General features: G+C 40.6%; 1 protein-coding gene across 4 annotated transcripts in view; it reads left to right on the top strand.

The window, feature by feature from the left end:
- Window positions 1–13,667, top strand: part of kif2a (kinesin family member 2A) — a 24,462-nt gene extending 10,795 nt beyond the window's left edge. Inside the window, exons 2-22 of one of the 4 annotated variants that reach the window (XM_032515692.1) lie at window positions 2,096–2,190; window positions 4,507–4,629; window positions 5,409–5,463; window positions 5,729–5,845; window positions 6,125–6,169; window positions 7,488–7,588; window positions 7,759–7,854; window positions 7,947–8,001; window positions 8,094–8,256; window positions 8,430–8,520; window positions 8,666–8,729; window positions 8,829–8,920; window positions 9,035–9,177; window positions 9,471–9,675; window positions 9,789–9,899; window positions 9,994–10,061; window positions 10,361–10,486; window positions 11,295–11,442; window positions 12,397–12,498; window positions 13,066–13,201; window positions 13,309–13,667. In XM_032515692.1, the coding sequence (XP_032371583.1) occupies window positions 2,096–2,190; window positions 4,507–4,629; window positions 5,409–5,463; window positions 5,729–5,845; window positions 6,125–6,169; window positions 7,488–7,588; window positions 7,759–7,854; window positions 7,947–8,001; window positions 8,094–8,256; window positions 8,430–8,520; window positions 8,666–8,729; window positions 8,829–8,920; window positions 9,035–9,177; window positions 9,471–9,675; window positions 9,789–9,899; window positions 9,994–10,061; window positions 10,361–10,486; window positions 11,295–11,442; window positions 12,397–12,498; window positions 13,066–13,201; window positions 13,309–13,394 (2,222 nt within the window). In that variant the 3' untranslated portion in view covers window positions 13,395–13,667. The remainder of the gene's footprint in view (window positions 1–2,095; window positions 2,191–4,506; window positions 4,630–5,408; window positions 5,464–5,728; window positions 5,846–6,124; window positions 6,170–7,487; window positions 7,589–7,758; window positions 7,855–7,946; window positions 8,002–8,093; window positions 8,257–8,429; window positions 8,521–8,665; window positions 8,730–8,828; window positions 8,921–9,034; window positions 9,178–9,470; window positions 9,676–9,788; window positions 9,900–9,993; window positions 10,062–10,360; window positions 10,487–11,294; window positions 11,443–12,396; window positions 12,499–13,065; window positions 13,202–13,308) is intronic. The other 3 variants (XM_032515693.1, XM_032515694.1, XM_032515695.1) reach the window with 3 other exon arrangements.

Raw genomic sequence — 13,667 nt, 5'->3', positions numbered from 1 at the left:
AAGTTTGACAGTCAGATCAATGCTGTTGGCAAATCAAGTTTCTTACACTTGAGGCAGCTGGCCAAAATAAAGCCAATGCTGTCAAGACAGCACTTTTAGATGGTAATCCATGCCTTTGTTACCACTAGGCTGGATTACTGCAATGCACGTTATGTGGGGATAGGTGGGTCCTCCATCGCCCGTCTCCAGATGGTACAGAATGCTGCTGCACTTCTTTTAACTGGCACACGTAAACATGAGCACATTCCCCCATTTTAGCCTCACTCCACTGGCTGCCTATTAAATTTAGGATCCATTTTTAAATTTTTTTATTGCTTTTATTGCGACCTACCTCGCTGAGCTTACACGCCCTTACGTACCAACACGCTCTCAGGTCAGATGATCATCTGCTCCTGAGTGTGCCTAAAACTAAGTGGAAGCTCAGAGGGTGCCGTGCCTTTGCGGTGTCTGCTCCAAAATTGTTGAATGATCTGCCTCTGCACGTTAAACAGGGCTCTTCTTAAACAGGCATTATTTTCACTGTAAAATAATAATAATAATGTATTTTCTGTAAAGCACTTTGGTTGTTTTTAAAGTGCTCAACAAATAAAGTTGGATTGGATTGATTTTAATTTGTCATTGGTCATGGTTTGGCCCGCCCACAATGTTTAAACAACGCCCCCTTTTTAAAACTCATGACCCATTTAAGGTAGTGTCTTGTGTGAGGTCAAAGAAATATAGGTAGGTACAATTGAGTTTATTACCAATAAACCAGAACACGTTTTCCTCCTATCCCAGAATGCTGTGTGGAATACACCGCTGTGGAGGGTCTGGCAATGCAAGACTAGTGGTGGCTCAATATTGTGGCTTACTTGTACGTGGCCTTGACATAGTACCTAAAACCAGAGTTTCCTGATCTTCAGAGTACAAACATTTTTTCCCTGCAACTCTCCCATTTTTATGACAATATATTATAGCAATATATATTTGCTTTTTTTGCATTTTGCCAAAAAAAACCATTGTAAGGTAAATCCGTGAAATGTTCAGCAGTTGGGAACACTAAAAGCCTCTTTGCTTGCTAGCTCCCTGCGTGTCTCCTGAATAATGGATAGGGGAACATGGTGTTTCCCTGGATCGTACAGAGAATTTACAGCATACAATCCACAAAGATGGGAGGGCTGAGCAGGCTCTTTACAGCTGGTATTATTACGCTGCAGACAGAGAGGCGGAGAGAAGCATACAGGCTGCTGCAGCAGCTGTGCTTGTCTCTGTTGTCAGCAATTCTCTCTAATGGGTCATAGTCAGATGTTACTAAGAGTAGCCTCTGCCTAATGCCAAACATTAAACACTGCTGTATACCAAGCTGTTTTCGAAAAATTTTGTGAAGTTTAGGGTTAGGTGACATGATCAAGATCACGATCACAATATTTAGATAGATAGATAGATTATATTAAACTGACAAAGCAACGGCCTGTGATCCACTATTTGCATTACATGTCACCAAATTCTTCATACGTGTACAACAAGTTCTCATGTCAATTTATTATCTTTTAATTACAACTTGACCATTGATTCATTTATTTAGCAGTAGAAATTATGTGATAATACAAATTTGCATCATTGCACAAGCTGATAGCTGCTAAGCAATAATATTGAATCACCAACCACCCAGCCCGATTTGCAGTAAGTGACCCTGCAATACACAGGCAATAATCATGTCTTTAGAAAATATTCTTAAAACGTGCTATGTTTTAATTTAACCGGCCTACTACTAGGTACAGATCTGATCAGGCGTGCAGGTGGTAATTAGGCCTTTTGTAATTACCCTTCTAAATACATTACCTTGCTAAAGCCCAAGGTATTAGTGAAATCCATTTTATGTTAACCTGTGTGTGTTTGTGTCTTTCATTACTAAAACATCAGGTGGTGAGTAGCACATGCATGGCCATTGTTACTCCACGTAAATTGAAATATTGCCACCATTGTCGCTAATAAACTTGCAAGGGCCCTAAAATAATTTTGGCCCTAGTTTTGATTTTTGTGCACTGCCTTCACTTTTAGGTGTTAGTATGCCTGTCTGATGTTTGTGTTTCTCTTGTCTATGATACTTTCACAGGGCGTATCCACCAGGCAATGGTGACCTCACTGAATGAGGACAACGAGAGTGTCACAGTGGAGTGGATAGAAAACGGAGACACAAAAGGCAAAGAGGTAAATGACCATTTATTACCACTAAAGCACCATGTGCTTTCTTTTTCAATAGCAATAAATAATGCATTCAGAAGTTGTGATGATTACACAACCAGTAGAGATGTGTATCTCTCCTTTTATAGGACGATACGTAGCTAGATACATGGGGCTACGATATGGTTCAGGGACGAGGCATTTTTATATGAAACCATTCAATGGGATTCAATGTTAAAGGGGAACCATGCAGATTTTTAAGCCTAATTTACCTTCAACTGAACAATTCAATATTCACAATGTATTCCTCTCACTCCATTGCTTGATTGACTGATCCCTGTCACACCCCTAACATAAATGACCAGTCCTTCATCACACAAATGGCAAGGCTTTTGTATATCACGGTATTTTCTTTTTTTGCTTGACTGACCCTTAATATAAGGTTTATAATGGTTTATTCTACTGTCTAGAGTACATAGAATATTACAAAGCAATTATATGCTAAAATAGGATAATGCATGAAACAGTTACATAAACTAAACTATTTTTATTGTGCAAACTGCAAAGTAGTAAAATAAACTTAAATTTAATGAATAAACATACAAACAACTTTAAGATTGTTTCCCTTTCAAAACAAAATAGTTGGATACACACTACCTTGGCCACAGGTAAGTTCGGTGAAAAGTGGGTGACTGAACGTGTCACCCTCCTTGGTTGGTGAATGATGTTAGTAGGTTGGCGGACGAATTTTTAGCGAGGCATACTTCTTAAATCCAGTGTTTTAATCATTGCTCTGAACCGGTCTTTCTCTCCGTCTTGCGTTCCTATTATTGGCCGCTGCATGCTTGAAGTGACATGTTTTTAACATTAGTATGGCTGTGGATGTTAGCACAGCCGTGTAACATTAGCGCATCCAAGTAATGTTAGAGCAACAGGCAACAACAGTGGCTAAATTATGTCCGATTATTTTTAGAAACAAAAAACTTCAGAACAGCAGACGGCTCTTCTTTTGAGCTACGTTGTTCTGGTGCCGGTCTTTCGTCATCCTCTAACTTTCTGTTCTTAAATGTGCAGTAGTGACCGGAGCATCTCCCAGCTTAGACTGTTATGCTGCCTGGCTGGCTAGCTGCTATAATATTACCCAGCATGCAGTTTGGCGATGTAAATATGAAAACGTCAAATTGTAGTAGTAATAGTAATATAGTAGTAATAGTTAGAAATTGTTTAAGCCACAACGACTCCCGTTCTCAATTCACTCGCTGATTACTTTGGCCACAGCCCTCTCTGCGGCAATGTATTATAGTATATGAAAAATTAATATCAAACGGGAAATTAATACTGTTATACGGTATAGACCGGAATACTGTCCAGCACTCTATTAGCTATATATAGACCTACTAATATATTTCCCTGGTGTATGAGATTTTGGAATTTGGAATGGCATTAACATTTGGTTTGGGCAGTGAATAGATATCTATTAAATTATTGTCTTGTATCATCTCAAGCTCTATCTGTATTTTCTCCTCTTTCTTTTTTTTTACTTTCTCACTCTGTTTCTCTGGTTAACTGAACGTCGGACAATAATATTGCTGAATACAACATTTAGGCTACCAAATCTTGAAAGCAGCAATCCCATTACCACACTGTGACTGTGACATTTTGGTATCAAAGACTTAACCTACGTAGTCTTAAAAGGTGGCTGGTAAAAGTTTATAGTGTCCTCATTCAGACAGCAGCTTTCATCAGCTTGTATTTTTGCCACTTAAAATGTACTGCAATGGTAAATAAATTCATAAGTTGAAAAGCAAGCCAAAAAATGACCTTTTTATATTGAAAAAATTAGTTCTGTCAACGTTTTTAAAAAGTGATATAGTAGGTTAAAATATGTTAATTCATTTAGTACTTGTTAAAAAGTAAGCTTATTAGTGGTCGTTGAGAATCACTGCTTTAGATCTTGAGCCCATAGAAGTATGGCAAATTACACTGCATCAGTTGTTTGTTGCACACTGATAAATGCTCACGAGAAACTAATAGAAGCATAATTGTTTTTATCTCTGGGCTATGGGGGGTATCAGGTCATTCAAGTCAAAGTCCAAGGGAAGTCTCAAGTCATTGGTGTTGAAGTCAAAGTCAAGATGCAAGTCTATTTTATTTTACATTAAACAATAAAGTCATTAGATTGTAATACAAGTCTGACTGATGTCAAGCCTGAACCTCTGCTACAGCCTTTCTCTCTGCTTGTTTGCTTATAGGGAGACTATTAAACAAATACACTGTCTTATGCCAACCATCGGTTAATTGGCATTTATGTAATCTGTTGGCATTAATACCTCTCTTGGACAGATTGACTTGGAGAGTATATTTGCACTTAACCCAGATGTGGCTCCAGATGAGGAAATTGCCCCTAGTCCAGAGACTCCACCCCCACCTACACCGACATGTGTGAAGGTCAATAAAATTGCAAAGGTGAGTACACACAACTTGTAGTAACAAATTTGTGTAATATAGTTTGGATTGTTTAAACAAAAACGCAGCTTTCTTTCTTTCCTCATTCCTTCCATGTGAGGGACTGTGCATCTAAAGTGCTCAGACTGGCTCAGGTAGTTATGTGGCAGCAGTTTGCTGGACCTTAATATAGAACCCAACTAATTGGTCCTGTAAAGTACACTATGTGTGGTGCACAGTAGATTAGGACTGCCACTGCACCATTAACACTGTTAACACTGGGATTAATTTGGTAAATGTTACACTGGGGATTTAACCTGCTCAATCGCCTGTAACAAAGTACTGTTGGTACTTAAATAACCTGTAAAGTAGATTCTCTGATGAAGTAGATCCATAACCTGTACAAGAATCATCCTGACAACATCCTAACAACAATATATACAGGGAGTTTCAGCCTTTTGTGATTTGGACAAGGTGTACTCTCATTTTTTTTTTTTTTTTTTTTTTTTTTTTAATAAACTTTTAAGATGCGTGCATTAGCAGCGCCATCACAAACATTGGTGTTGACAAAGGAGGCCTTAGTACTAATCTGATTCTCAGGCTTTGTCTATTTCTGTATCTGTACTACATTGCAGAGGTAGGCAAAAGAGGCTGAAAACTAAAAAAAACAAAAACAGTATGGGTTTCCTTTTTCAGGGCCAGAACAGCTTTGATATATGTAGAAGTGAAATTATGATTCACTAAACCTTAATCCTCTTAGCTAGAATATTTTACTGTAGCTTTTGTTTTTTTTCTTGCAGAACCGTCGGACGATAGCACCTAGTAAGAATGACACTCCGTCCAGGGATAATAGAGGTTTGTTTCATGCACTTCTCTGGGAATAGTTCAATTACACTGGTCACACCAGTGACCACTGACAACTGGTTGTCTGGCGTGACATGTACCGGGAAAAAAATGCTGTATTATAGTTTTTACACACAAAAAAAGGAACTATGCGCATGATTCTGAAAACTTGAAGCTCATGTATCAACTACAAGACTCCAGACCATATATTATATTTGTTATTATATTATATTATATTATGTATCATTACCAATCTTTTGTGGTTTTGTGTTTTCAGGGATTCCGACCCGGGCCAGACAACCACAACCTCAACAACCAGAGCCTGCTCCGCCACCCCCGTCTCTGCAGCCTACACAGCTCACTCAAGCTCAGCAGCAACAACAACTGCAGAATGGTAACCTGATCAAACACTCATTTGTTTTATAATTAAACTAACCTGTGAACCAAACGGGACCTTTCTCCAGAAAATGTTTTCAGCAAACTAGTTGTAAGCATTGAAATCCAAATCCAGAAATTATCTTTTATAAAATGATATTGATGATAAAAAATGTTATGAAATGAATTGTAAACAATTCCATTGCTTTTTAACATTTACAGTATTTTTGATTAAGTTGTTTAGGCCATCTATAAAACTGTGTGTGTCATGTTTTTGTTGACCGCATGTTTATCACAGAATCCTCACATCACCTGCTATCCAGAAAGGAGTCTGGACAGCTTTGTATGTATCACCTGAATGTTTCCCCTACCCTCAATGCCTTATGGTGATTCTAATTGAGTTCCCCATAGAAAGTGAGAGTCCTCTAGTCTTACCAGAAAATTGTACTCCCAAAATGTCTGCCAGATACTATTCTGAGCTGTGGTGGGGAAGTAGCACAAACACAATCCATCCAGCAGACAGGCTTTCTGGGTATTAGACTGGGGGGGAAATATTTGCGCTCCTGGCTGGCTGCAACTGTCTTTTCCCTGTCAGATTTTTGCTGAGTCACACACAAGTACACGTGTGGAAAAGCCTGTGGCGCTATGTTTCTTCTCAAGGCACAGACAACAACAATAACCTTTTTTCTTTAGCTCCCATTCCATCCAACCGCTCGCTGTCATTTGATGGAATCAGGGGAGAAGGAGGGAGACGCTTAGCTCTCCCACCACCTGTGAGACAGAGCAACCCTCAAGTAGTGATGGTGATGCATCCCTCTTATACTGCCTTGTCCAACTGCTGACCCAGCTCATCTTCTCCTCCCAGATTAGAGTAGATTATTAATCCCTCTGCTCTGATGGTCTGGGTTTTCAGGGACTGGAGCCAATGGGATGCCAGAATTGTATTACAGATCTGCGACCAGGCTTTACAGTGGGAAGCTGGGGCGGTAGCAGCGAGCCAGAGCTAATCAGATAACACTGTTTTTTATGAACTCTGCAAGTGATCAGAAAGGGCTTTTACTCACATGTTTGCTAACTTGTGTTCTCTTATTATATGACCTGAAACACCACTAATCTGTGGGTGTGCTGTGCTGGGAGATTTGGAATGAGCTTCTGTTTGATTACTGGTTGATTTTAATTACTTCCCCCTCTAATTTAATTTCAAGTTATTGAAGTAATACGGGGTACATATCGCACAATATGAATGATTTGTTGTAGCAGTCCCTCAGTCCAGTTGTGTTTTAGGATGCAGATAAAAGGTATACACGAGAAGAGAAGATTGTGAACATACTGTATAGGCCTTTTTATTTATGTAGAGAAAGAAGCTAGTGTTATACTGGAGGCAGTTTGCGCCAGCCCCTGTGTCCTTTGTGCTTGAGCACTATCCATATACTGCTTTGTTAAAAAAATAGCCCAAAGTCTCCCTTCTGTTTGAAGGACCACCATGAGAAAGGCAAGACTCGCTGGGAGAAAGACACTGCTCAAGCCAAGGGAAAAGACTGAGGAAGTAGAAGAAACTGTTTGGAGGAAGAATAAGAGAGGAAGAGACCATTTTACAAAGAGGCTGTTGGCATATCCTGTGAACGGCAGTAGAGTGACTGTTTCCCTTGTCTTTATGGCAGCGCGGAGGAAGTCCAACTGCGTGAAGGAGGTGGAGAAACTGCAGGAGAAGAGAGAGAGGCGCCGGCTGCAGCAACAGGAGCTCAGGGAGAAGAGAGCTCAGGTACATCAGTGTGATTCACCTTTCTCCCTCTTAATAAAAAGAATATTATATTCAATCTTCATACCCACTTATGCTCTTGACATTGAGATGGTAGATTAAAATACATTACATTGATCCACCTATTGGGGAACTAGCTGGCACCTCACTCTTTCCCTTTGTTACTCCTTCAGGAGGTGGATACCACCATCCCTAACTATGAGATCATGTATATGATCCGAGATTTCCGAGCCAGTCTAGACTACCGGCCCCTGACCACCGCAGATCTGGTGAGTGGATGAAGCTTCTTCTTCTCTCCTGATTGCTCGGTGTTGACCCTAAAGGAAGAATATAATGACATTGTCTTTGTTGCACTGTCTAGATTGAAGAGCATAGGATATGTGTTTGTGTGAGGAAACGTCCACTCAACAAGAAAGGTAAGGTCTTCCATCATTCGGTGTAGTCTTTCTAAAAGGTTTTCCGCCAAAGTATTATTGTGATTGAGAGTCATGCCTGTGCTGGCTTCCAGAGTTGTCCATGAAGGATTTGGATGTGATCACCATCCCCAGTAAGGACGTAGTGATGGTTCATGAACCTAAACAAAAAGTGGACCTGACCCGCTACCTGGAGAACCAGACCTTCCGCTTTGACTACGCCTTTGATGACAGCACCACCAATGAGATGGTTTACAGGTTTGTAACAATTGTTTTATGTTAGTTAATGTAGTCAATATGATGAGGAAAATGCGTTGTTTGACAGAACTGAATTAATGTGTTTCTTGCTTGTGTACATAATTGTTAGATGTTACATCTTGCTTTTGCAGATGGAGTGTTGAATAAATGTGTGTTCTGTCCTCATCCTGCAGGTTCACTGCCAGACCTCTAGTGGAGACCATTTTTGAGAGGGGCATGGCCACTTGCTTTGCCTATGGGCAGACAGGCAGTGGAAAAACACATGTGAGTCAGGCTCAATGACTCCTTCAAAAAGCCAAAACCACATCACTTACAAACCTAACTGTTCCTATTGAGAGTTTTGCTCTATTTTAATTCTATTGTAATTGTATGCAGTTTAAAAATGCTTATGTTGTGTACTGTATTTTAGACTATGGGTGGAGATTTTTCGGGAAAGAACCAAGACTGCTCTAAAGGAATTTATGCATTAGCTGGTAAGTCAATGAGCTAAAAAAAATTGTTTGGTTATTAAATGATAAAGTATTTTGTTTGCTCTGGTGCAATATTTAGATCTCTTGTCTCTTTCCACACAGCTCGGGATGTATTTCTCATGTTGAAGAAACCCAACTACAAGAAGTTAGATCTACAAGTGTATGCAACATTTTTTGAAATCTACAGTGGAAAGGCAAGTAATAATAATAATAATAATAATAATAATAATAATATGTAACCCCCCCCCCCCCTCAAAAACAAAATAAATAAAAAATAAGTAATGCTGACTGTGTGTTTGTATTGTTAGGTGTTCGACTTGTTGAATCGTAAAGCCAAGCTGAGGGTGCTGGAGGATGGGAAACAGCAAGTGCAGGTTGTGGGGCTTCAGGAGAAGGACGTCAAGTGCACCGAGGAGGTCTTGAAACTCATAGAAGTTGGCAACAGCTGCAGGTATAACAACAGAAACGTTGTCCATCCAGTTGTTGTTAGTGGTGCAAGACTTAGAATTCTTCTTTGTTCATTACGTTGTTATTACGATCACAGCATTTCACTTATTTATGTTCTCTATGAAATAAGTTGTTCACTTGTGCAAATGTCTTGTAATAGAACAACATATTTCTGTACACCATGTTCATGACAAATAACAGAAAGTCATGCACATTTTTTTTCCTTTCCTACAAGTGTTCTTTTCTTGCTCTCTTTGCCTTCTGTTCATCTTCATATCTCCTTCCTCTCAATTCCAGAACGTCAGGGCAGACATCAGCCAACGCACACTCCTCTCGCAGCCACGCTGTTTTCCAGATCATTCTCCGGAGGAAGGGGAAGATGCACGGAAAGTTCTCCCTCATCGACCTTGCTGGTAATGAGAGGGGGGCCGATACATCGAGTGCTGACCGCCAAACTCGTCTGGAGGGAGCTGAGATCAACAAAAGCCTGCTGGCCCTGAAGGTTTGTGGGCAGCTGCCAAACATTTCTGGCTACTTTAGCAGCAGAATACACAGTGATTCATATTAGATATTTTTGATTAACCATACAATGTGTCTCTGCTTTTCTTGTTTCAGGAGTGTATCAGGGCTCTTGGCCGTAACAAGCCTCACACTCCATTCAGAGCCAGTAAGCTCACCCAGGTCCTGAGGGACTCGTTCATCGGGGAAAATTCCCGCACATGCATGGTCAGTTCATTGCCTTTTATTAATATCCTATGTCCATGTCTTCCTTTATCTTCCAGATGTTATTATTTTAATGATCTTCTCTTTCTCTGCACAGATTGCTACAATCTCTCCTGGTATGACATCCTGCGAGAATACCCTCAACACACTACGCTACGCCAACAGGTGGGAATATGTTAACCTACTACAGTGATTTAAACAGTGCATTATTGCTACAGGAATCAACAGAAATTATGGAAAGTTATAAAATCGTAGCTCCTTTTAATTCCTCTATAATACCCAGCATCTTTTGTATGGATTGAAATCCGCTGTATCAATGTTGGTATTGTACATTTCTCTGCCTACTCTCAGTAGTTCTGTCTGACTCTCTTGTATCCGCTCTCTTCTTTTTCCTGCTTTGTTTCCCCACTTCTCTCCCGCCCTCTGCTCCTCTGTGCCATGGTGTGGCTGGCATCGCTGTGTAGAGTGAAGGAGTTCGGGATTAGTCCGTCAGACATCCCCTTCTCTCAGTGCGGTCAGGGGAGTCGCTCTGAGCACTCGCCCACCAATACCTTTGAGTACGATGACTTTGCTGATACCTCTCCCAGCAGGTCAAGCACTCCCTAAAGCACAGAACTACACACACACACACACACACACACACACACAACACACACACACACACACACACACACACACACAGACCAACCACAATGCATGTGCTCCATCCAGGTATTTATTACATAATGATTAACAACCTCAAATCTCATCTTGGTGTTATTCATTCATTTCATCAGCTGTTCACTGTGGAAAGCTCATGAAATCTATTTCCCATCTGCATGACAAGGCACTTTTCATCCTCCCCTCCTTCAACTTTTATCTTTGGCCAAGCTGTGGACATAACCTTTTTTCTTTGCACCAACTTCTGAAGAACAATACATCTGTCTGCTCATGTGTGTGTTTCTTCTATTTGTTCTGTGTGACACCACCAACTGTGAAAGCTGGGTGGGATTAGTGACTTAATGAGGTGTCCGCTGCTGTTTTGCACCAATAATGACACTGAGGCGTTCACAAAGCTGTTCAATAAAAGCACCCAGGATCAGCTTTTGTTTAAACAGACTCAGCAGGTAATCCCTCTTACATAGTCCAAATTCATTAGCGCTGTACCTGCAGGTCAGAAGCAGGGTGGTTATACTTCATCAGCTCTGTGAGGTTTCATTAAAGCCATTAGAGCAAACACAGCCAATTTTCCCCATGCATGATGTCACTGCTGTAATGACGCTACCATCCTGTTCCCCCCCCCCCCCCACCACCACACACAGTTAACGTCACACCCCAAATTAAACAGCAGCCATGTTTAGAGTGGGTCTGCGTTGTGCAGAAAACGGTCCCAACCGGCTCAATGTCTTTTCTCTGCAGGGTGAAGGAGCTGACAGTGGACACCAACCAAGTCATGGAGGGGGTTCGACCCACCATCCCTGCTGTAGACCAGCTAGATCTTTTGGACGAGGACTGGCTGAGTATCTCGCCGCAGAGAGACGATCTCAAACTGCTCTGTGAGCAGAATGTAAGTACACAAGGTCTCACTGTATATGTAACATCATATCACAATATCAATATACAGCATCTTGTGATATAATTCATTTTCTATAAAATGAAACGGTTATAGTCATAATTGCCTGATTTTGGCTCATCCAAATAATCAAGTACCTAGTCACCAATTTTGGTATAGACAGTGACTGTTCTGGAAACAAAGCCTGCTATTAAAGCAGTGGAAAGTTGTGGCAAACGGCATCGATTCCAAAAACGTATGGCTCCTGCACACTGCCTGCGTGGTGTTTCTGTTGCGTTGTGCTTTTGGCACACCAGAAACATGTCTGACGCGGCTGCTAGCCTTGTCCATACACATGTATGTTTCCCCTTGATAACATAAATAATAGCGTGGTCAACATTATTTTGTCAATATTTTTGTGTTTGTACATTTGTTTGCACATATTTCAATATTTCTTTCTGTATTGACAGGTGCAATATTTGAAAATTGATAATTCTTCATTTCTTTTTCTTTACATATCTGCATTTATGTCAAAACCTAGATACTTTCAAACATCAAAATGTCATTCACTTAATGTGTTTGTGTCAAAATGACATGTAAACATCTTTTCGAATTCTATTTTGACTGTAAATGCTTCCAACACGCTTGCGTGTGATAAAGGTGTTGGTCCTCTTTGCAGGCTCTAAACTGTTAACATAGGAGCCAAAATAAAAACGGACACGCCACACAGGCAGTGTGCAGGGGTCCTTATAGTTGAGGAGCCTAATAGTTGAGATACTGTATAGATAGACTGTGTTGCTTGCGAGAAATCAAAAGAGAATATTTAGAGCCTTTAAGGAATCAACATAATGTCTACTGGGATTCTAGCAGTGATCTCAACACAGGTCTCTGTAATGTGGCCAGTTTTTGTTGCTGCTGAAGCCATGTTAAATCTGTGTCCCATGTCGACCATGTAAATATGTTTTGCAGGAGGAAGAAGTGTCTCCTCAGCTCTTTACCTTCCACGAGGCAGTGTCTCAGTTAGTGGAGATGGAGGAGCAGGTCCTGGAGGACCACCGAGCTGTTTTTCAGGTCCGAACACTGAAGAAAACATGACTGTTGATGTACTCTTGCTCACTCTTGCTATGTCCACATACATGCATACAGATATATAATTTGCTCTTAAGGACTTTTGTAATTTCTGTACGTACATTCATGGAGGTCTGCAAATACAATGCTAGAGTCACACTTTGACACATCTATACATTGTAAATATTAAAGACAGGGTATGTAACTTTTTTTCATTATACACTTTTTAATATATTGTTTGAAAGTTTTTTTTTTACATCCGTCATCTGTAGCTGCTGTAATCTTGTAAAAATGCCAACCAATCACTGCCTCGTGGTCCGCTTGGAAAGAACCAATGACGTGCCTCCTTGCCCCCTTGAGATGATACTTTCAAATCTTGCTAGCTTGTCAACTTTACCAACCCAGCCTTAAAACAAAAGCAGTTGTCCATGTCCTTCCATAGAAAGCGTAGCACTTCTAACAAATGCATTTGTACCATTGGTACCAGAGGACATTCGTCTGTGCTTCTGGCTCGATTTCATCTCCGCCTGTCATAGACTGAATATGCACTTGTATGTCCTCTGTGAGCAGGAGTCTATCCGGTGGCTGGAAGATGAGAAGGTGCTGCTGGAGATGACAGAGGAAGTGGATTATGACGTGGAGTCGTACGCAACTCAACTGGAGCAGATCCTCGACCAGAAGATAGATATCCTCACTGAGCTCCGAGGTATGACTGAAACACGCAGTTGCCTGTCAATTACAATACATCCTGCTCCAGCTAACATTAATCTTTTTTTTTTTTATTTTTTTTACGATCATGTCTTTTCCTCTCAGATAAAGTGAAGTCATTCCGCTCTACACTTCAAGAGGAAGAGCAAGCCAGTAAGCAGATCAATCCCAAGAGGCCACGTGCTCTTTAGAGGCTGAAGAGATTTAAGTGGCACATACTGAAGCATAACCACTAGATGTTTGGCACAACTTGGGCTGTCTCTAGCAGCTGTGAAAATACGAATAAAAGGACTGTCTGATGTATCAACAGGCTCAAGGTGCATTTGTTATGATCCCTCTCCTTACAAAACTGGCTGTTCCCCACTATGGTCTCATTAGAAAACGTTGGAAGGAAAATAGTTTTATTTCCTTTGTGAAGAATGTTTAGTCTGCCCTCTCTGTTCTCATTAAATTATTTTCTTTTA

Source organism: Etheostoma spectabile, chromosome 5 (genome assembly GCF_008692095.1).
Source record: "Etheostoma spectabile isolate EspeVRDwgs_2016 chromosome 5, UIUC_Espe_1.0, whole genome shotgun sequence".
NCBI lineage: Eukaryota > Metazoa > Chordata > Actinopteri > Perciformes > Percidae > Etheostoma > Etheostoma spectabile.
Note: the sequence above shows the minus strand (reverse complement) of the source record. Positions and strands in the feature narration are given on the sequence as shown.